Genomic DNA, 20,890 nt, shown 5'->3' on the forward strand with positions numbered 1-20,890 from the left:
TGCTGTGGCTGTGGTGTAGGTTGGCAGCTGTAGCTACAATTTGACCCCAGTCTGGGAACTTTCATACACCGTGGGAATGGCCCTAAAAAAAAAAAAAAAGCACTAACCTGTCACACTTTAAGTAGGAGCATTTTATTATATATATGTTACATTTCAATAAACTTGTTTTATGTCGTTTTCTTTTTTTTTAAGGACCACATCTTGGCACATGGAGGGTCCCAGGCTAGGGGGTGGATCAGAGTTGTAGCTGCTGGCCTACGCCACAGCCACGGCAACATGGGATCTGAGCCTTGACTGTAACTTACATCACAATTCATGCCAACGGTGGATCCTTAACCCACTGAGCAAGGCCAGGGATCAAATCAGTATCCTCACAGATACCAGTCAAATTCAATTCTGCTGAGCCACAAGGGGAACTCTCAGATATGCTATCTTTTTAATTCAAGCACAGTTATACATATTCCACAAATTTTTTTTTCTTTCATTCAAGACAGAGATCTCCTCCATAAGAGTCTCTCTATTTTTTTTTTTTTTTTTTGGTCTTTTCAGGGCCGCACTCTGGGCATATGGAGGTTCCCAGGCTAGGGGTTGAATCAGAGCCACAGCTGCTGGCCTACGCCACTGCCGCAGTAACGCAGGACCTGAACCATGTCTGTGACCTACACCACAGCTCATGGCAATGCCAGATCCTTAATCCACTGTGTGAGGCCAGGGATCGAACTTTCATCCTCATGGATGCTAGTCAGATTTGTTTCTGCTGAGCCATGATGGGAACTCCAGATATTCTAATTTCAAACTGAATAATTACTATAATGACTAAATGGATGAATTTTTTTTTAAATCACAAAACTTTTTTTGTTTTTTACCTGAATCAAGCTGGGTCCCTTCTGCATTTTGAGATATGTTTTCTTCAGCAGTGCTACAGCCATTAACGTTTCCAAATGTAATCCGTGCATTTAAGACATGAAACAATGGAATTTCTAACAAAATAAAAGGTTTTATAAATAAGCTTTACTGAGAATACTATCCATCATTTACTGAGAGCTTACTATACTGGTACCGTGCCAAGTACTTTTTATAAATATGATTTTTTTCTTCCTTTTTCTCTTTTTTTAAGGGCTGCACCTGCAGCATATGGAAGTTCCCAGGCTAAGGGTCGAATCAGAGCTGCAGCTGCCAGCCTATACCACAGCCACAGAAATGCGGGATCTGAGCCGTGTCTGTGACATACACCACAGCTCATGGCAACACTGGATCCTTAATCCACTGAGCAAGGCCAGGGATCGAACCCGTATCCTCATGGATTCTAGTCAGATTCGTTTCCGCTGAGCCACAATGGGAACTCCTAAATATGGTTTCTTTTAATCATCATAACCCTTCCCCATATACAGATGGGAAAACTGAGATTCAAAGAGGTTAAGCAACTTCTCCTAGATCACAGTAAGTGATTGAGCCAAGATTCAAGTGTCATGAATGAATATACAACTATCCAAAAACTAAATTCTTCACAAGTAATACGTATTGTGCATGGAATTATGCACACTAATTCAAGCCCTAAAACATATTTATATATCAAAGGATCTTGGTGTCAATTGTCCTCATCAAGTAACAGGCTAATTTGAAGTTTCACTTAAATAAAGTTTGATATAGAGGCAATGAATGTGGCACATTTTTATGCCTTTTTCATCTGTCAGCACCATCTGTAAACAGAACCAAGGCTGGGGACTCTCCTAATTTTCTTTATTTTGACCACACTCGCAGCATGTGAAGTTCCCAGACCAGGGATCAAACCTGTGCCACAGCAGTGACCCGAGCCACAGCAGTGACAATGCTGGATCCTTAACCCCCTGAGCCAGCAGGGAACTCCAGGGACTGTTCTAATTTTGATATACAAGTTGAACCAAGAATCATGATACCTCTTTAAACCAAATTAAACCAGAGGATAACTCTGCCTTCCTCCATTAGGTCCACTGTCTGCTACTTTTGCCTTAAGTGCTCCTGAAGCAGACTCTGGTACCCACAAAAACGGCAAAGCCTATGGGTGCTCCTGTGGTTTATTTAATGGTACCTATTTTGACAGGAAATCCAGGTGGAAATTCCAGTTTGATGAAATCTCTCAGTCTGGCAAAATGAGCACTAGTTCGGGCCATCAGGTCAATGATAGGAATGACCTGTTCCACAAGAGAGAGAGGAAACTCCTCACACATCCACAGTGTTGCCTTGAACCTGCCAGATTTGATGAGAAAGGACAGCAAGACTAAGTTATTTCCACAGAGGCTGGACAATGCCCACTTCCTCACTTCCCGTCTTCCCAGTTACCTTAGACCCGCTACGTCAAAGAGCCATGCAGAACTGGCATCACCCTGAAATCGGGCAATCAGGGGAAATGACCTGCACTACAAGCCTTAACTAATGGCAAGCAGGAAGAATTGGTAGCTGGTGGAAAAAGCTTCATTGGATCAGCTGAAGCACGGGGACAGTGAAAAAAAAAAAGGAATTCTGGAGTTACCGTCATGGCGCAGTGGTTAACAAATCCGACTAGAAGCCATGAGGTTGCAGGTTCAGTCCCTGCCCTTGCTCAGTGGGTTAACGATCTGGCGTTGCCGTGAGCTGTGGTGTAGGTTGCAGATGCGGCTCGGATCCCGTGTTGCTGTGGCTCTGGCGTAGGCCAGCAGCTACAGCTCCGATTCGACCCCTAGCCTGGGAACCTCCACATACCGCAGAAGCGGCCCAAAGAAATGGCAAAAAGACAAAATAAATAAATAATAAAAAAAAAGGAATTCTTTTTTTTTTTTTTTGTCTTTTTAGAGCCGAAACTGAGGCATATGGAGGTTCCCAGGCTAGGGGTCAAATCAGAGCTGTAGCCACCAGCCTACACCAGAGCCACAGCAAGGCGGGAACTGAGCAGCACCTGCGACCTACACCACAGCTCACGGCAACGCCAGATCCTTAACCCACTGAGTAAGGCCAGGGATCAAACCCAGATCTTCTTGGATGCTAACTGGGTTCGTTAACTGGTGAGCCACGACGGGAACTCCCCCTGTCAAAAAAGGAATTCTTACATCCAATCTATATTTTCTTTGGAGAAGGGCTAATAATAAGATGGGTAATCTACTGTTAGTTTTCATTAGATAAAGTAATTTAAATTTTTTTTTTTTTTTTTTTTTGCTTCTAAGGCCACACCTGCGGAAGTTGCCAGGCTAGGGGGTGAATTGGAACTGCACCTGCTAGCCTACGTCACAGCCACGGCAATGCAGGATCTGAGCTGCATCTGTGACCTACACCACAGCTCATGGCAACGCCAGATTCTTAAGCAAGTGAGTGAGGCCAGGGATCGAACCCGCATCCTCACTGAGACTATGTCAGGTTCTTCACCTGCTGAGCCATGATGGGAACTCCTGAAATTATTTTTAAGGGAAGGGAACAGAAAGGAGGACCGAACGTGACACCAGAAAACTGCACAACTTCTGAAACAAAGATTCTATAAGCTGAAAATGGCCACTGAATTGCTCTTACTTTTGTGTTCTAATTGTCAGCTCTTTGGGCCTTCCGATGTCCCTGTCTTTCAGATCAAACTCTTCGTTGAAGTACTCATCTGGAGTGATGGCTGTGGGGTTGTTGGCGGTGGCACATTCTGTGGTGAGGTCCTGCCGAGCCAGAACTCAGGGGAGTGAGAAATGGCAAATGGTGCAGACAAGTGGAGGCCTACGGCACCCAGCCTCTGAGGTGGACATGTTAACCAGCTACAGAGCAGGAAGTTCTAGTCATTAACATTTTTTTATTAAGTTACTGCACAGAATAAGAAAATCTACAAAGGTGTTACCAAACTACATGGCCAAGTCTAGTGGATTTCTCCATTTCAAATCATTTTTCCACTCTCCTTTACCTTTTTATCTCCTGATTATAGAAAGGAAAAAGACAGAGAGACACAGACAGAAATATCTGAAAGCACATGAGATCTGGAAGACTGGGAGTTCAAGTTCCAGCTCTGTCCTTCTCTAGCCTGTGACATGGAAAAGTCATTTCATTCTCCGACCCACAGTGACATTCACTGCAGCAATTCCACAGAGGTGGTGTGAAGACTGAGCAAGAAAATGTTTGTCAAGGTACTCTATTAAAATTAAAAATCCTGAATCCTTATTGCAATTCCATTTTTATAAAGCAGTCCTAGGTTTTTTGCTTTTTTGGTTTTTTTTTTTTGGTCTTTTTGCCATTTCTTGGGCCTCTCCCACAGCATGTGGAGGTTCCCAGGCTAGGGGTCGAATCGGAGCTCTAGCCACCAGCCTATACCAGAGCCACAGCAACATGGGATCCGAGCTGTGTCTGCAACCTACACCACAGCTCACAGCAACGCCAGATCGTTAACCCACTGAGCAAGGCCAGGGATCGAACCTCCATCCTCAATGAATTCTAGTCAGATTCATTAACCACTGAGCCACGACGGGAACTCCAAAGTGGTCCTAGTTTAAAGCAGGGCAGAAAGCACCTGATTTCCATAGTCAATGCCTGGCTCTAAAATCTTTATTTTCAAAGACTCATTCTCTTCCAAAAGAACATCTTGAGTTCCAGCTAGGGAGTGTGCTTTAGCCTTTAGGCCTGCTCAGGATTCAATACATGCCTCCACAGCATAGAAAACTACTCATCTTCTGTTAAACCGAGCTGGAAGCTCATGGCATCAACTTACCCCTTGGGCACCAAACTGGTGTTCCACGGTTCCCAGCAAAGACTCCAGTGGGTTTCTGTCCGCTATAGGGTGGGGGGGGGAGGTGAATGTTGAATATTATACCTTACTTAAAATGACAGAAAGAGATTTTCGGCCTACCTTCACGCTTCCCCACTGTGCATTAGGAACTCCATTACAGATGGGCCAGTAAAATCATCCCCAATAACCCCCAGATAACTTATCCTTTCCAGGACACTTTTTATTAGGATCGCTAAACTGGATGAACAACAATTATAAGAATCAAATCAGGAGTTCCCATTGTGGCACAGCAAGAACGAATCCAACTAGGAACCAAGAGGTTGCAGGCTCGATCCCTGGCCTCGCTCAGTGGGTTAAAGATCCAGCATTGCTGTGGCTATGGTGTAGGCCGGCAGCTATAGCTCCAGTTTGACCCCTAGCCTGGGAACCTCCATATGTCGTGGTGCAGCCCTAAAAAGACAAAAAATAAATAAAAATAAAAAAAGAATTAAATCAGAATAGGAGAAAGAGTTTGGATTTAGGTACAAGCCAGGTCTGGATTCCAAGCACACATTGGCTGGTGACCTCTCATATGTCCGAGGCCTCAGTTTCCTCATCTGTCAAACTGGACTGATGGGAACAATGGTGGAAGTGGCAGGGGTTAACAACGGCTGCAAGCTTACCCCACACCACAGGCCCCAGTCTCAAGGCTTCCATGCAATAACTCATCAAATCCTCCCAATAACCCTAAGACAGGTCTTAGCACTTCATTTCACTGCTGAGGAGACCGAGGCACAGCGGGTAAGTAACTTGACCAGGCCACAGAACTGGCCCTGGGCCAGCTGGGATAGGCCAACCACATTCTGGCCATGTTTTGGCTCAGAGCCTATGTTCTGTCTGAATCTCCCATTGTGATAGTTTGTACGAAATCACTCATTCCAGTGATAAATATTCTCCAATATCCTGATCTACATTTTTGACCAAATCCAAAGATTGTTCTTTATAACACATAAACAAGTCCTTGTAAATGGCCTTATTTTCAGCTGAAGCCAATTACGGGGAAGCACCTCCAAGAAGGAATCAGACTAAGGAAAATTTTATAAAAAGGAAATACTGGATTTGCATGAGCTGATCACATTAACCCCCATATATATACACACATTATATTTTTGCTGAACTCATGGCATGTGGAAGTTCCCAGGCCGGGGATAGGACCCATGCTGCAATTGCAGCAACGCTGGATCCTTAACCCACTGAGACACATGGGAACTTCCTAACCCCCATATTTAATAAGGCCAACAATGGCTCTCTCTAGGATAAAAAAAGGGGGAAGGAGCGAGGGTACCTTTATATCTCTTTTTTTCTTCCTCAGTCAGATGTTCTGTCCGTATTTTGGTTATCACGCTCACATTGTTCACTGTGTAAACCTTGAAAGATGTGTGCAAAAGGAAACAGTGACACAGGGAATCAAAGTTCAACACGTAAGCACAGCAAAAGCAAGAATGCGGAAGCCAAAAAAAAAAAAAAATCCAGCAAAATAAAAATGAGAAATGGTTAACACTCATTAGGGCCCTTCAGAGAAAATACACAACTACCAACTTAGAAATGCATCAGCAGTTACTTTGCATCTCTGACATTTTTAATTACCCCTGAGGAGTTCACAGTGACAGGCCGCATCTTCCTACTTGTCCTTCTTGTGGCTAAACGCTCTCAAAATTGGTCCTGCAATTTAGGCCTCCCAGCTGGATGTCTACTAAGGTACACAAACCTGTGTCACGTTCTTGCCCTAACTTGTGGTCATCTTATAGTAAGACTGACTTAGACAGCCATCTGCTGGGCAGGAGGAAAAAGGATGGGACACAAGGTTCTCTACACCAGTAAGATTTAGAGAAAACCAGCAAGCCACTTCTTTAAAAGGTATTCCATATATGGACCAAAAATTATTTTAACTGCCAGGGCCAATGCTCTGTTTTCAGGGTTGACTCAGGAATACTGGGATCAGGAACATCAGATATCACGGTTAGAAGAGAATTAACTATACATGTCAAGCGTGGAGTCCCAGTGTCCAAAGACTCAGGACTCGGACGCAGCACTGCAACAACTACGCTAAGTGCATCTTGCTTTCTCTGCTCACTGAGAGGTCACCAGAGGCCCTGTAGCTCCTGGCAGCATCATCGTGAGCCATCACTCCCTGGTGCACTGCAGGGCTAGGGAAAGGCCAAGAAACAATTTTCCAGCTGACAAGATGCCAGATGACTCAATCGACCGTCTCCACTATGACAGCTGTTTCCCAAATTCATTGACTTCAGGTAAGTGGGTTAGAAGCCTACTGGTTACAATTAGGCTGACTGAAAATGTTGGGAGACTCAGGAAAGCTGCTTTACAATACATGTATTTTTTTAACCCACTCAGGTCATAAAAAGAAACATTACGTCTGATCCTTTCCTTCTTCCTTTCTTTTAAGAAAGGAACTGTCACTCCCACCAGGACAACTGGTACCTGGACTCACGTCTCTACAACACTGATTCTCTTTGGCATAACGAGAGGCCTCCTCAGGACATGTTATTCCATTTTCTGAAAGTCAAGTGTGATACAAATCCAAGTAAGAGACACACGAGACAGAACTTATTCCCCAGAGCACCTCCATGGCACAGATGCATGACAAAATCTGAACAGACTCCTCATTTGCATAGAAGCTAAATAGCTATATTAAATCTTATTTTAAGAGTTTCCTTTTACCTTTGCTTCGTAACCATTAACAACTTCTGCTTTATCTGTCCTCCAGCCCCAGAATCCGGATTTAGTTCTGATAAAAAGTGAACACCACAAATTTCTACATGTACAATATGCCATTCAGATTTATCCCTGCAGGCTTTATAGCTTTTTCTTTTTTCCCCAGCTTAGGTTAGTGAAGGACACTTGGAAATTATGGTTCTGTTGGCCACAAAGGGATGTTATTAATGACAGATGGCTCAAGCCTCCCCCACCCCCTCCCACAGTTATTAATCAATTTGCCTCACCCCTGGCATAGAAAGCCTCCACTCTTGGCTTCTTTACAAAAACTGCCAGCAGAGGCAACAAAGGTGGTGACATTTACGGGACAGCTGTCTTAAAGAACTGAGTGGAGACGACCAGCATCCAAGGGCTGGCCACTGGGTGGCTCCTGGGTTAGTGCATCTGCGTAGGTCATCCCAACTCTAGGCACTGACGTTGTTGGCTCTACCCCTGTAAGCAGCCGGATCTTGAGGAATTCTCACAACAGTGAGGCACGGACCATCCTGCTCCTCGGGAGAAAATGCTGGGGCAGGAACCCATCACTGTGGAGGGAGGCTGGTGGAAGCCGTCAGCCTGCACAATGGCTTGAGGGTCATGCGCTTTGTCAGGGTAGGTGCAGCAGGGGCACAAAGCATGTCAAAAGCAGTTTTCCAGCCCGGCTCTGTGGAACTGCTTTTATTCTTTTATTTTCTGCTTTTTAGGACAGAGACATGGATGTTCCCAGGCTAGGGGTCTAATCAGAGCTGTAGTCACTGGCCTACGCCACACCCACAGCAACTCGGGACATGAGCTGTGTCTGGGACCTACACCACAGGTCACAGCAACGCCGGATCCCCCACCCAGAACTGCTTTTAAAGTAGCCCAGCATTTCAGCAGCAGCTGCAGCACCAGTAACGTGCCCGCACATCCAGTTACTCAACTCAATGTGGTCCTGGAAAATAATGCACTTAGGAACCAAAAGCAGCCAAGAGGCTCTGATTTGTTTTCAAAGCAGCTCTCCTTGAGAAATGCTACCACTTATGGGGGACCCCTGCCCAGACTGCCCCTTTGTCTAGGACATCACATCCTCGCTCCACTGCGACCGCTGCAATTGGCTCTGCGGCGGGCAACTGCCTGCCTCCTGCTCCCACCTGGAGTGAAGCAGGACACTACGCAGGAAACTTCAAGAACGGTGGTGGGGGTGCGATTATCTGTATGTTGTGTTTCCAAATGGTCTGCTTTTCTTTGAACGGGATTTGGTAAATGAAGTCAGTCCAGACAAGAGTATGAGGAGTTTTACATGTGTATTACAGCCCATCAGAGAAAGAAGGGACCAGAGCTTTGATTTTCCATTAGTTACCCACAATTAGTGTCACGTGACCCATGGAGGGAATGAGGCATCCTAAAGGGATGACACCAGGTGCCAGCCATCTCTAACTGACATCCCAGAAGCAAGATAACAATCCTGGGGGGTAGGGAGTTAGGGACCACAGCTGACAGACTAATAAACCCAAGTTCCCCTTTAGTCAGCAACCAATGAAAATTGAGATATTCCTTTTGGTGAATGAATTCAATCCTCAGTTCCTGTCTTTCAGTAAGTCACCTGACATCTTGGCATGGGAAATCATCGCTCTCAGACACACCGTCTTCCAAGGGACCAGGGGATGACTAGGTCTGCTCCATTCTGTCCTTGGTGGATGCTGAGAACACAGAGCCGCCCCTTCTCCTGGGAACCACAACTCTCCTCACTCACCCACATCTGATCTTTCTGCAATTCTGGCTGCTCCACCTCCTTCCCCATGTCCATTCTCTGATAGTTTAGTTTATTAAACACAATGTCTACAACCTATTTTAAAAGCAAGATTCTAATAACTCCTTGGCTCCTTGATTAGCTAACTGTACATGCAGAGGCATTTGAAAATGACAGGAAACCCAGCTTCCTCTTTTGCCATTTTCAACTCTGCCCATCTCCACTGAGACTAGCATATCAAAGGCCACTTAGTAGATGCTGGCACCTGGAGGCCGCTACACAATGTAGAGAAAGGCTCAGAGGGTGGTAGGAAATGTTTTGTTTAAGGTTGGCATAGCAGAATCTTTTGGAGGAGGGAGGGAAAAATCCAAACTGTGACCAGAAAGCACATATCTGCAGGTCAAAAACTCACAATGGGAAAAGTATTACTTTGCAAGCACCAAGCTCCCAGTAACAGAGTAGAAGAAAGAAATAGATAAAAAAGACTATCATAATGTAACAGACACACAGCTTCCAAATTTAATCGGAAGAATGCTTGCTCACACGTCAGGTAAGAAGCTGGCAAGCACAGTTTCCTACCTGCAAACCCCATCCTCAGGAGTGGCTCAAGCCCTTGCTGGAAGCATGAGAAGCTCACTGAGTACATATTTCTGAGCACCACCAAAAATAGCAGCTGCCTTCCAGAAGTTCTCTTTCAGCAACACACTATTGGTTGCAAAAGGAGGGTTAGTCTGAACTGTCTGGAAACCCTGGGACCAGAGGACTACAAAATGCAACTTAGTCTCAGTACAAAAGGAACTGGCTGCCACTGCCTATGCTCTACTGGGTAATGGCCAGTAACCATCACACCCTCTGTAAATGACACTTCAGAGCAAAGGACGCTTACAGCTCTGCTGGTGAACTAGAAGGAACAGTGGCTCTTCTCATGACATCTAAGATTTCATCTCAAGATTCACTCTCTTTCTCCTTTCAGCTGAGGAAATAGAGGCCTGGAGAGATTAAGTTGCTTGCTCAGAGCCACAGTTCGCTGCTCTATCGCCAGGCTCCTCCAGTTCCGTCTCTGCAGCTAGCTGCAGTGGGGGGCAGGCTCCCCATCTCCCAGCTTTACCGAAAGAGCCCTAAGCTGGTGTGCCCCCTGGTCTGCAGAGGCAAATGCCAAAGCCTAGAGGTGTCTTCCAAGACCCTTCCAGATAAAGCCACAGTCAGTCCCTAATCCTCGCTGTAACTGGAAGACAGCAGCCATCACCTGGTGAGGCAGGTGATAGGGGACTGGCCCTGCCCTGGTGCCACCCAAAGCAGCAGCATACCTGGCATTTTCTCTTCTGCTCCCAACAAATACCCTAATTTGCACAGCCTGATCTTAATTGGGGGAAGGGGCGCTTAAGTCTTATGTTGACTAAATAGAAGACTCTCCGTTTTAGTAATACATTTTATACTGGAAACTAAGAAGAGAAGAAAGAGAACAGTTAATATATTCATTAAGAGAAGAGAAAGAGAACACTGTCCATGCTGGCTCAGGTTATGCTGCTTTGGCTCACAGAGAGCAGGATGTGACATCCTAGGCAAATGCTCAGGGCCCTACAGACTCCTTCGGTTCTGCGTGTTCCACGTGGGAGCACAGGGCTAATGGCTGGGACAGCCTCCACCTTCCTTTCAGAGGCCCTCCTTGCCTGGATTGGTCCAGAGATGGTGCCTCATCTGATTAACTGAGGCACGGACCTCCCCAGAGGTTGCTCCAGATAAAGTCTGGAATGAAATTGAAACCCCTCCACACTCCTGCTCTAAACTCTTAGGCCTCACAGGGAAGCAGGGGGTGGACGGGGGGAACCACAATCAACTGTATAGTAAGTGTGAATCTCACAACCATGAGTAGAACCATATTCAATACTGGATGGATTCTACCTTGGTAACTCCAAGCTCCATGGTTTGGGGCTGGTTCGGGGGTGGGGGGGTGTCTTGTGGATTGCCATACACAAAAATAAAATTCAAGTAAAATCCATCAGAAAGAGCCCATAAAAGAATATAAGGACATTTCTCCAAGACTTAACCAGTGTGCTATAAAAATGATAGAGGATGTCAGCTATGGCTTCTATTTGGTTAGAACAGAGATCACCTCCACAACCCACTAGTGTTTATTATGCCACATTAGAAAAATTCCAATCCACCCACAAGTTCCAATTAGTGCATACATGCCACTAAAGATGGCAGTAAAGGGATTAGACATGAAAATGCAGAACCTGAATCCGTACCTTTCAAAAGCAATGTTTTTAGTATCGAGGCTGGTGTTAATGACCGGGCTTGTGAGCCGCCTCTCAACCTCCCTGCCTTTTGGCTTCATCAAGTCCAGAGTGAGGCGCTCCATTTCCTGGGAGAGGTCAAAGTGTTCGGTGGTGACCACTTTGTCATCGTGGTTGACCTCCATCAACTCCGCCCAGTTGTCTGTCAATGGAAACCAGGGCATAACTAAGCACAGTGCAAGGGAGAGGCAAAACCAAGGAAGCTTCGTGGGTTAAACTACATCATCTTTCACACTTCCCCTCCCAGGTGCTATCCGATAAAACCTAAAGACTATTAGTGATTACCTACCTCCCCAGGGGTGATCTGGCCAATTGTCCACAACTCAGAGGAGGCTCTGGGCCAACTTCCTCAAAAAGGCAGACTTTTAAAATAATTTGCATTCTTTGTTAGCAACACATTTCATCTGTGTACTTCTTTAAGTATACGATGACATAATTAATATCAATTATTTATGCACAACATGGGGTTAGCCGTGCCATTTCTCACCCTCATAAGGCGAGTCATGCCCGATTATGGAGGGAATATAAAGAGATACAAGACAGAGTCTTGTACTCAGAGGTTCAAGAACATAAGACAGACATATGGGAAGAGGGTAATGGTGTTGGGTGGTAAATGATATGTGCAAGAGGACTATTCAGACAAGAAATAAGATACAGGAATTGAAAGCTGAATGACTGATAAGAACAACAACAACCACAATAAAACATACCCTGACAAGTTCAGATGAGGCATATAAATGTGAACACTTTCTTTTTTTTTTTGGTTCCTTGGCACTTCCTGCCACTTCCCTCAGTGTGTGGAAGTTCCCAAGCCAGGGATCAAACCTGAGCCATAGCAGCAACCAGAGCCACAGCAATGACAACCTTGGATCTTTAACTCACTGTGCCACAAGGGAACTTCAATGTGAACACATTCAGATGGTTAAAAAGCACTCTGTAGCTTATTACAACAGAACCACTCACCTTCTCCCTTAAATATAAAACTCCGCCTCCCTCTTATCCAGCTCATGTTCTCAAATCCCAGCAATGTGATATCCACACGCAGCTTGGCACCACTTTTCCAAATGCGACAGACATCATTTGGGCATATTCTGGAAACCAGGGGCACTGGAGGAGAGAAGTGTACTACTGAGAAAAGCCCACCAGCCAAGCAGAACAGCCAGGCCCAGGGAATCAGGACTCTTGACTTTACTGAAAGGACAGGCCTGGCAAGATGGTAACAATCACACAGAACTGGACTTGGCTCCCACAGTGAAGATATACAAAGTCATCCTTAAAAAATAAAAACATACCTTCTGTTCTTTAGCTGTTTATAAAAGTGCAAATCCATGTCCTGTCCAGAGAAAACTCTAAATGAACTTCCCAAGAGAATTCTCAGGCCCAGAATGAACCCCTCTTATGGACCACCATCAGGGCTAGAATGCGTCCATCTGGCTGTCCTCATTCACATATGCTACTCTCACCATCTGGCTGCAGCCCACCATACAGTTATCACGCCATTCAAGACAGCAAATGTCTAAAATATGCTGCTTTTTAACAAAAGCTGTGATCAGAGTGATTATGCGCATTAAAAAGAACTTCATTTTATAGAAGAAGATGAAGTTCTCTTCTTCCATATACTTTCTGCTTCACTTAAATGTTTCATCACAAATATGACTTCTTGTCTGAAAGGGAAGTTGGAGAGTGAAAATAGCTAAAAATCTGGGAGTTTGAAGTTGTCATTAACTGATTTATAAGAAACAAGAAGAACATCTAGAAAAATTACTGTCTGTCAATTTGCCTTACATAAGATTTTGGAGAAACACATCCATTTTGTGAAAAAAGAAAAAAAATATATATATACACATATATATTCATCTCATCTTCTTCCTTAAAAAACAAGTTTAAAAGAATCAAGTTGGGAGTTCCCGTCATGGCGCAGTGGTTAACGAATCCGACTAGGAACCATGAGGTTGCGGGTTTGGTTCCTGCCCTTGCTCAATGGGTTAACGACCCGGCGTTGCCGTGAGCTGTGGTGTAGGTTGCAGACTCGGCTCGGATCCCACGTTGCTGTGGCTCTGGCGTAGGCTGGGGGCTACAGCTCCGATTCGACCCCTAGCCTGGGAACCTCCATATGCCGTGGGAACGGCCCAAAGAAATAGCAAAAAGACAAAAAAAAAAAAGAATCAAGTTGAATGACATCAGGAAATGAGTAACTGAATTATGATAAATCTACTTACTAAGATTTTAGCCATTTAAAGTGATTTTTTTTTTTTTTCCCCAGGCCAGGGGCTGAACCCATGCCACACTGGTGACCTGGACCCCTGCAGTGACAATGCCAGATCCTTAACCCACTACACCACAAGTGAACTCCTAAAGTTGTATTGTTAAAAACTAAAAATATGAAATAAATGTCAGATATAAGTGACAAAAGGAGACAAGATTGTCTACATATTATATTTATGAATATTTGGGAGAAAAAGTCTTTTGCCTTCAGGAAAAGATTGGAAGGAATGCACCTAAAGCATTAACAGCGGTTGTGCTCAAGTGGGACTGTGAGTGACTGTTTTCCCTTATCCTTTTTTTCCCCTGGCCATAGCCATGACATATGGATGTTCCCAGACCAGGAGTCAAATCTGAGCTACATCTGCGAGCTACACCACAGCTGTGGCAATGCCAGATGCTTAACCCACTGAGCTGGGCTGGAGATCGAACCAGCAACACCACAGAGACAAGCCAGGTTAATACCCACTGCACCACAGAGGGAACTCCTCCCTTATTCTTATTTATGCATCTCCTGGATTTAAAAAAAAAAATACATATAGGGAGTTACCACTGTGGCTCAGTGCTAATGAACCCAACTAGTATCCATGAGGATGCGGGTTTAATCCCTGGCCTTGCTCAGTAGGCTAAGGATCCAGCATTACTGTGAGCTGTGGTATAGGTCACAGACTCAGCTCGGATCTGGTGTTGCTGTGGCTGTGACGTAGGCTGCCAGCTGCAGCTCCGACTTGACCCCTAGCCCAGGAACTTTCATATGGTGCAGGTGCAGCCCTAAAAACAAAAAAAAATAAATAAATAAAAAATAATAATAAATAAATAAATAAGTTTAAATTTAAAATACATACAACTTTTACAAAGGAAAAATAAGCTTATATCCAATCTACATGCCTTCCAAGCCCAATGCCACTCACCCCAGCTGGTGAATTCCCATTTCATCTGCACGTAGAAATCTGGAGCCTAAAGGACAAAGGTTTAAAATAAATTACCCTTGGCACCATTAACTAAACACAAACATAGTCAGGGTTAATAGGGTTGTTTAAGGGAAAAAGAACAGAGAAAGTAAGAAGAAACATAAATTGTAAACCCATCAAACCTACTGCTTATTTTATATTCAGGCTGTTATTTTATCTTGATATAAAATATGTCTAGACAGTTAATAAGGTTAACTGCAAATGACAAGGTTGGAGGGAGATAAAAGTCAAATCTGATTTAGGGGCTAGCTGGGTTCCTACGTAACAGCAAATGAGCCAGAAGGATGGGCTCAAGCACTGCCTCTCAACCTGGGTCACAGGCTGGTCCAAGCAGAGAGAAAGGAGGGTGGACTCCATCTGTCCTATAGGGAACTTGACTATAAATGGCTTTGTGTGCTGGGACGGGCTTCATGTTTACTGGACCACCCTGTAAAACCAGGCTTTGGGACATCACTGCCTCTAAGCAGGTGAATTTTCCCTCCACTTAACGGAAGACTTTTGCCCCTACTTTCCTCTTACATCTGGTGTATTTGGATTTTGAGGTTTCACACTACCACAGCAGCCCTGTTTAGGATGATTTTCTGACCTACCACGACTTCCTACAGAGAAAGAGAATACACACCTATTTTATTTTTTCCTTTTCTTTTTGGCTATGCCCAGGGCACATGAAAGATCTCAGGCCAGGGGCTAAACCACCTCACCAGAGCAGAGACCTGAGCCACAGCAGTGACAATGCCTGATCCTTAATCCTCAGAGCCACCAGGAAACTCCAATACACACCTATTTTAAAAACAATGGATACAACATATCCAGAAATAGAATACAGAATTCCTATAGATAAATGCTAGAAATTCCAATGATGGGGTGAAGACATTCCAAGGGGCAATGGATAAGAAACGTAGACATGTAATAAGGAGATGCCATTGAAAGACAAGCCATCAACCATGGCCTCTGGTGCCACCAGCACGAGGCCATTGGTGGGCTGCCTACAACCTCCAGCAGAGAATACAGTGCAATGCAGTTCATGGCTATGGATCAATACAGGTAAAAAAAGAAAATCCTTTACACTGAATTTTTTGTTTGTCTTTTTAGGGCCCCGCCTGTGGCATATGGAGGTTCCCAGGCTAGGGGTCAAATGAGAGCTGTAGCCACTGGCCTGCACCAGAGCCATAGCAACACAGGATCCGAGTGATGTCTGCGACCCACACCACTGCTCACGGCAACGCCGGATCCTTAACCCACTGATCAAGGCCAGGGATCGAACCTGCATCCTCATGGTTACTAGTCAGATTCATTTCTGCTGAGCCACGACGGGAACTCCCTACACTGAATTTTTTAAATGTGAGTAGTCATGTTAAATAAATCATCTTCTGCTTTGTCAAATGGACATATGATACTTTTAATTCATCCTGCAATAAGTTAGATAAGAAAACAATAAACCTATGTGATCTTTGTGCACTCGAACATACACCTATTTTACTTTTTCCTTTTTTTTTTTTTGGCATTGCCTGCAGCATATGAAAGTTCCCTTGCCAGGGATTGAACCCATGCCACAGCAGCGACCCAAGCCACAGCAGTGACAATACCAGATCTTTAACCTGCTGAGCCACCAGGGAACTCCAACACACACCTATTTTATTTATTTATTTTGCTTTTTGAGCTGCACCCACGGCATATGGAATTTCCCAGGCTAGGGTTCAAATCAGGGCTACAGCTGCTGGCCTACACCAGAGCCACAGCAACGAAGATTCCAAGCCATGTCTACAACCTACACCACAGCTCTCAGCAACACCAGATCCTTAACCCACCGAGCAAGACCAGGATCAAACCTGCATCCTCATGGATACTGGTTGGGTTCATTATTGCTGAGCCACAATGGGAACTCCCAGACCTATTTTAAAAACAGTGGATACGAAAAATAAAATAAATAAAAAAAAAAAAAAAGGAGTTCCCGTCATGGCGCAGTGGTTAACGAATCCGACTAGGAACCATGAGGTTGCGGGTTCGGTCCCTGCCCTTGCTCAGTGGGTTAACGATCTGGCGTTGCCGTGAGCTGTGGTGTAGGTTGCAGACGCGGCTCGGATCTTGTGTTGCTGTGGCTCTGGTGTAGGCCGGGGGCTACAGCTCCGATTCGACCCCTAGCCTGGGAACCTCCATATGCCGCTGGAGCAGCCCAAGAAATGGCAAAAAGGCAAAAAAAATAAAAATAAAAATAAAAACAGTGAATACAAGTTAATATTTCATGGAAGTTTTCTTTGTAGTACCTGAAAAATGAATATCTTAGGCAGGAGTTAGCTTAAATGTCAGAGAACTATTTTTTTAAAGAACAGGGCACAGATAACAAGCAGTGATTGTCTTACAGCAAAGTTCTTTCTTTTCTCAAGAGAACTATTCATTTTTCTCAAGAAATATGTAATGCCATTTTTTTCTAGCAAATACCTTTGGAAATATTTCAGGGAGTGTACTTCTGAGCTTAAACTGAGAATAAATGACATGAAAACTGAATCACTGGTATTGCCACATCTCTAGCTGCCCCATGAATATTGCACATGGGTGACCAATAAGATGGTTACTGCAGGTGACAAAAATTATCTGAAGAATGGTAACCATCTTCCTAAGCAATCTGAGACCCTAGAAGTAAAACTTTTTAAGAAAGTTCTCCAAGTGCCCACATATTTTCATTCACAAGACAGATAAACTGCCCCAAAGCCAAAACTAAGTAAGTTAAGGCAATGGATTAGATAGCAGTCACAAAATACTAATAGTGAGAATGAAAGTGTTGTTAAGAAGAGTTACACATAAGGAGTTCCTGTTGTGGCATAGCAGAAACAAATCCAACCAGTAGTCATGAGGATGCAGGTTCGATCCCTGGCCTTACTCGGTTGGTCGGAGATCCAGTGTTGCCATGAGCTGTGGTATAGGTCGCAGACACAGCTCGGATCCCGTGTTGCCGTGGCTATGGTGTAGACTGGCAGCTGTAGTTCCGATTCGACTCCTAGCCTGGGAACTTACATATGCCTGGGGTGTGGCCCTAAAAAAAAGAGTTGCACATAGACTTCTGAGTCTCAACAGGCCTGAAAATCCCTGTCTAGTAACCATGTTCATTACAATTTCCCCAAGATGACCTGAGCTCGGATGCTACTTTTAAGAAAACAGGCAGCTAGACAATTAATTGTTTGATGTCCACTTGTCTTAAGTTATAACTTTTAAATAGCACTTAAGAGAGTAAGTCTAGTGACCCAGAAACTTAATTTGTAAAAGACTTCATTTCACAAGTTGGAATAGCAAGGAATAAAGCTTTATGGTATAGCATAGAGCTATATGGTATTCAATACATCGTATTCACGATTCATAAAACTCTCTAGGAAGGCGCTCGAGGATGTCAGACTGTTTCCAGCTGCCGTGTCAGCACTCAACTCAAATGATGGCATTGACCATTTTTATGGCTACCTCAAGAATCTTCTGGAGCAGCTCAGGAACTCCCTCCAGGGCCATGGTCGTGTTGTGGTAGTCTCGGTGCTGAAGAACTGTGTACACCATCTCGGGATCGCCAGTGCTCACGGCCTCGTGTAAAACTGGAAGGCAAAAAGGTGAAGTTTGATCACCCAGTATTCTCACACTTTCTGACAAATTCCAAAGCCAGTTTGAAAAGTATCTGTGTGGACAAAGTTCCCTCCTGGTTCAGCGGGTTAAGGATCCTGTGGTGTTCTTGCTGCGGCTCTGGTTGCAGCTGTGGCACAGGTTCAGTCCCTGGCCCAGGAACTTCCACATGCCAAGGGCATGGCAAAGAAAAGAAAAGGGAAGGGAAAGGAAGGGAAGGATCTACGTGGACCAAAGGCCAACATTTTCTTCAAGGTGGGACAGAGGGTACAGTCCCACCTTAGCTTTATGACCATGACTCCTTATTTCTAGCTCTTACCTAACTGAGAAGAGATGAGAACAGAGCACTCTTAGCCTCTTGATCAAACCCTTCCATCCTTCTCTACCCTCCCTTCTCCCACCACTGGCTCCAAAATCCTGAAAGTATCTTCAGAGCTGGCTTTAATTGTGCGATCACACAACTACAGTTATGTGGAGACAGGCAGGTAGGGCTTGTGTTGTGTGTATCCTTGCTCAGTCAACTCAGAATTACTCTGACCAACAGTACAAGAGCTTGCAAAACAAATGCCAGTACCTCCCTGGAAAAGGATACTACTTTTCGCCATAATTTCTTTTTAATTTTGTCTATCTTGGGTTAAGGATCTGGCGTTGCTGTGAGCTGTGGTGTAGGTCACAGATGCGGCTCGGATCCTGGGTTGCTGTGGCTCTGGCGCAGGCCAGTGGATACAGCTCCCATTAGACCCCTAGCCTGGGAACCTCCAATGGCGCTGGAGCAGCCCTAGAAAAGGCAAAAAGACAAAAAAAAAAAAAAGGAGTTCCCGTCATGGCGCAGTGGTTAACGAATCCGACTAGGAACCATGAGGTTGCGGGTTCAGTCCCTGCCCTTGCTCAGTGGGTTAACGATCCGGCGTTGCCGTGAGCTGTGGTGTAGGTTGCAGACACGGCTCGGATCTTGTGTTGCTGTGGCTCTGGCGTAGGCCGGACACTACAGCTCTGATTCGACCCCTAGCCTGGGAACCTCCATATGCCGTGGGAGCGGCCCAAAGAAATAGCAAAAAGGCAAAAAAAAAATATTTTGTCTATCTTGTTGGATTCGCTGGAGTTACCACCACATTCTGCAGGGGAAGTCTGGCCTCCTCATTCATGTCTGGTGCATGAGAGCTGCTATCTGGCTGAGGAATCACCCTCAGCCCTGGGCTTTTGGTACAGGACACAATTCGGACTACTGTGCTACAGACCAGCCAGTAGAACTTGAGGCTCTTGTCTCCTCACTGGGCACCACGTCCCAAGAGACAAAGAGCCTTAAGACAAAGATGACCCTGAGGACAATGAGGATTGAGACAGGCCTTTATTCAGAAAGAGAAAATGATGCAAGAGACAAGACAGCGGAGTAGAAGGGCCTTGAACTCACCTCCTCTTGCGAACACACCAAAATCACAACAACTTGCTGAACAACTATCGATTAAAAGAGACTGAAACTTAACAAAAAGGATATTCTACAACCAAGAATGGCACAGAGGAAACAAGTCCAACTAGGAATCATGAGGTTGTGGGTTTGATCCCTGGCCTCGCTCAGTGGGTTAAGGATCCAGCGTTGCTGTGAGCTGTGGTTGCGGACTCAGCTTGGATCCCACGTTGCTGTGGCTGTGGTGTAGGCCGGCATCTGTAGCTCTGATTTGACTCCTAGCCTGGGAACCTCCATATGCCACGGGTGCAGCCCTAAAAGCAAAAGAAAGAAAGGAAGGAAGGAAGAAGAAACCTCAATGAGGCAGTAGGAGGGGCACACTTCTGATAGAATCAGAAAGAGAAATGAAATTAAAGGCTTTCAATTATTTTATAAGTATACTTGCCTGTCCATCCCTCGCGATTTTCTTTTGTGACATCTGCTTTGTGTCGGAGCAAGACTCTAGCAGATTCCAAATGTCCCAAAGAAACGGCAAGGTGCAACAAGCTTCGACCTCGTGGATCCAGAGCTTCCACGTTCTGTAGAGTAAACACTGGCATTTATATAGTTGGATATATTATATAAAAATGCGGAAAGGGGTTTGAGAGATTATATTAAGTGCAAAAATTTTAAATAGTATTTGCACATTCATAGCAGCAATATATGGAGACATGAATGCTTTCATGCGGGCATGACTAAAATGTGAACCTGGGGCCTATAAATAAAGATGACAGTTACTGAGTTCCTTTTTCTATAAAGTTAAGTGCCTCATAAATAAAAATTGGCTATAGGCCTCAGATCATCAAACACAACCTTAAGCACAAACAGCACTCGACACAACAGCACTCAAATTAAGTCTAAATAAGGCCAAAGGTCTTTCATGGAAAAGCAACCACCCTATGACACAGAACATGGGGGAATTCTCCAGCACATATCAGCATTCTCGTCTAGAACAGGAAGTGCAGGACTTTAATCAAAACTGAAAGCTCAGAAGAGAACTCGGGTCAGAATAAAATGACATTCTCTAGCTGGATTCCCACCAAAACACCACTCTCATTATTGTTTTGTTTTGTTTTTTTCATTATTGTGTACTGAGTTCCAAGTGCCTTGAAGTAGCCGCACCCACGGGTC

At 44.7% G+C, this 20,890-nt stretch overlaps 1 protein-coding gene across 5 annotated transcripts in view; it reads right to left on the reverse strand.

The window, feature by feature from the left end:
• The window catches only part of ANKRD13A (ankyrin repeat domain 13A), a 41,110-nt gene that overhangs the window by 6,284 nt on the left and 13,936 nt on the right, over window positions 1-20,890 (reverse strand). For 3 of the 5 annotated variants that reach the window (XM_047760114.1, XM_047760111.1, XM_047760110.1), the window contains 11 exons: window positions 20,166-20,298; window positions 18,166-18,290; window positions 14,656-14,701; window positions 12,446-12,589; window positions 11,435-11,624; window positions 7,421-7,487; window positions 6,027-6,108; window positions 4,685-4,746; window positions 3,517-3,647; window positions 2,069-2,226; window positions 867-980 (listed from right to left, as the gene is read on the reverse strand). In XM_047760114.1, the coding sequence (XP_047616070.1) occupies window positions 867-980; window positions 2,069-2,226; window positions 3,517-3,647; window positions 4,685-4,746; window positions 6,027-6,108; window positions 7,421-7,487; window positions 11,435-11,624; window positions 12,446-12,589; window positions 14,656-14,701; window positions 18,166-18,255 (1,084 nt within the window). In that variant the 5' untranslated portion in view covers window positions 18,256-18,290; window positions 20,166-20,298. The remainder of the gene's footprint in view (window positions 1-866; window positions 981-2,068; window positions 2,227-3,516; window positions 3,648-4,684; window positions 4,747-6,026; window positions 6,109-7,420; window positions 7,488-11,434; window positions 11,625-12,445; window positions 12,590-14,655; window positions 14,702-18,165; window positions 18,291-20,165; window positions 20,299-20,890) is intronic. The other 2 variants (XM_047760113.1, XM_047760112.1) reach the window with 2 other exon arrangements.

This window comes from Phacochoerus africanus, chromosome 15 (genome assembly GCF_016906955.1).
Source record: "Phacochoerus africanus isolate WHEZ1 chromosome 15, ROS_Pafr_v1, whole genome shotgun sequence".
Classification (NCBI taxonomy): Eukaryota; Metazoa; Chordata; class Mammalia; order Artiodactyla; family Suidae; genus Phacochoerus; species Phacochoerus africanus.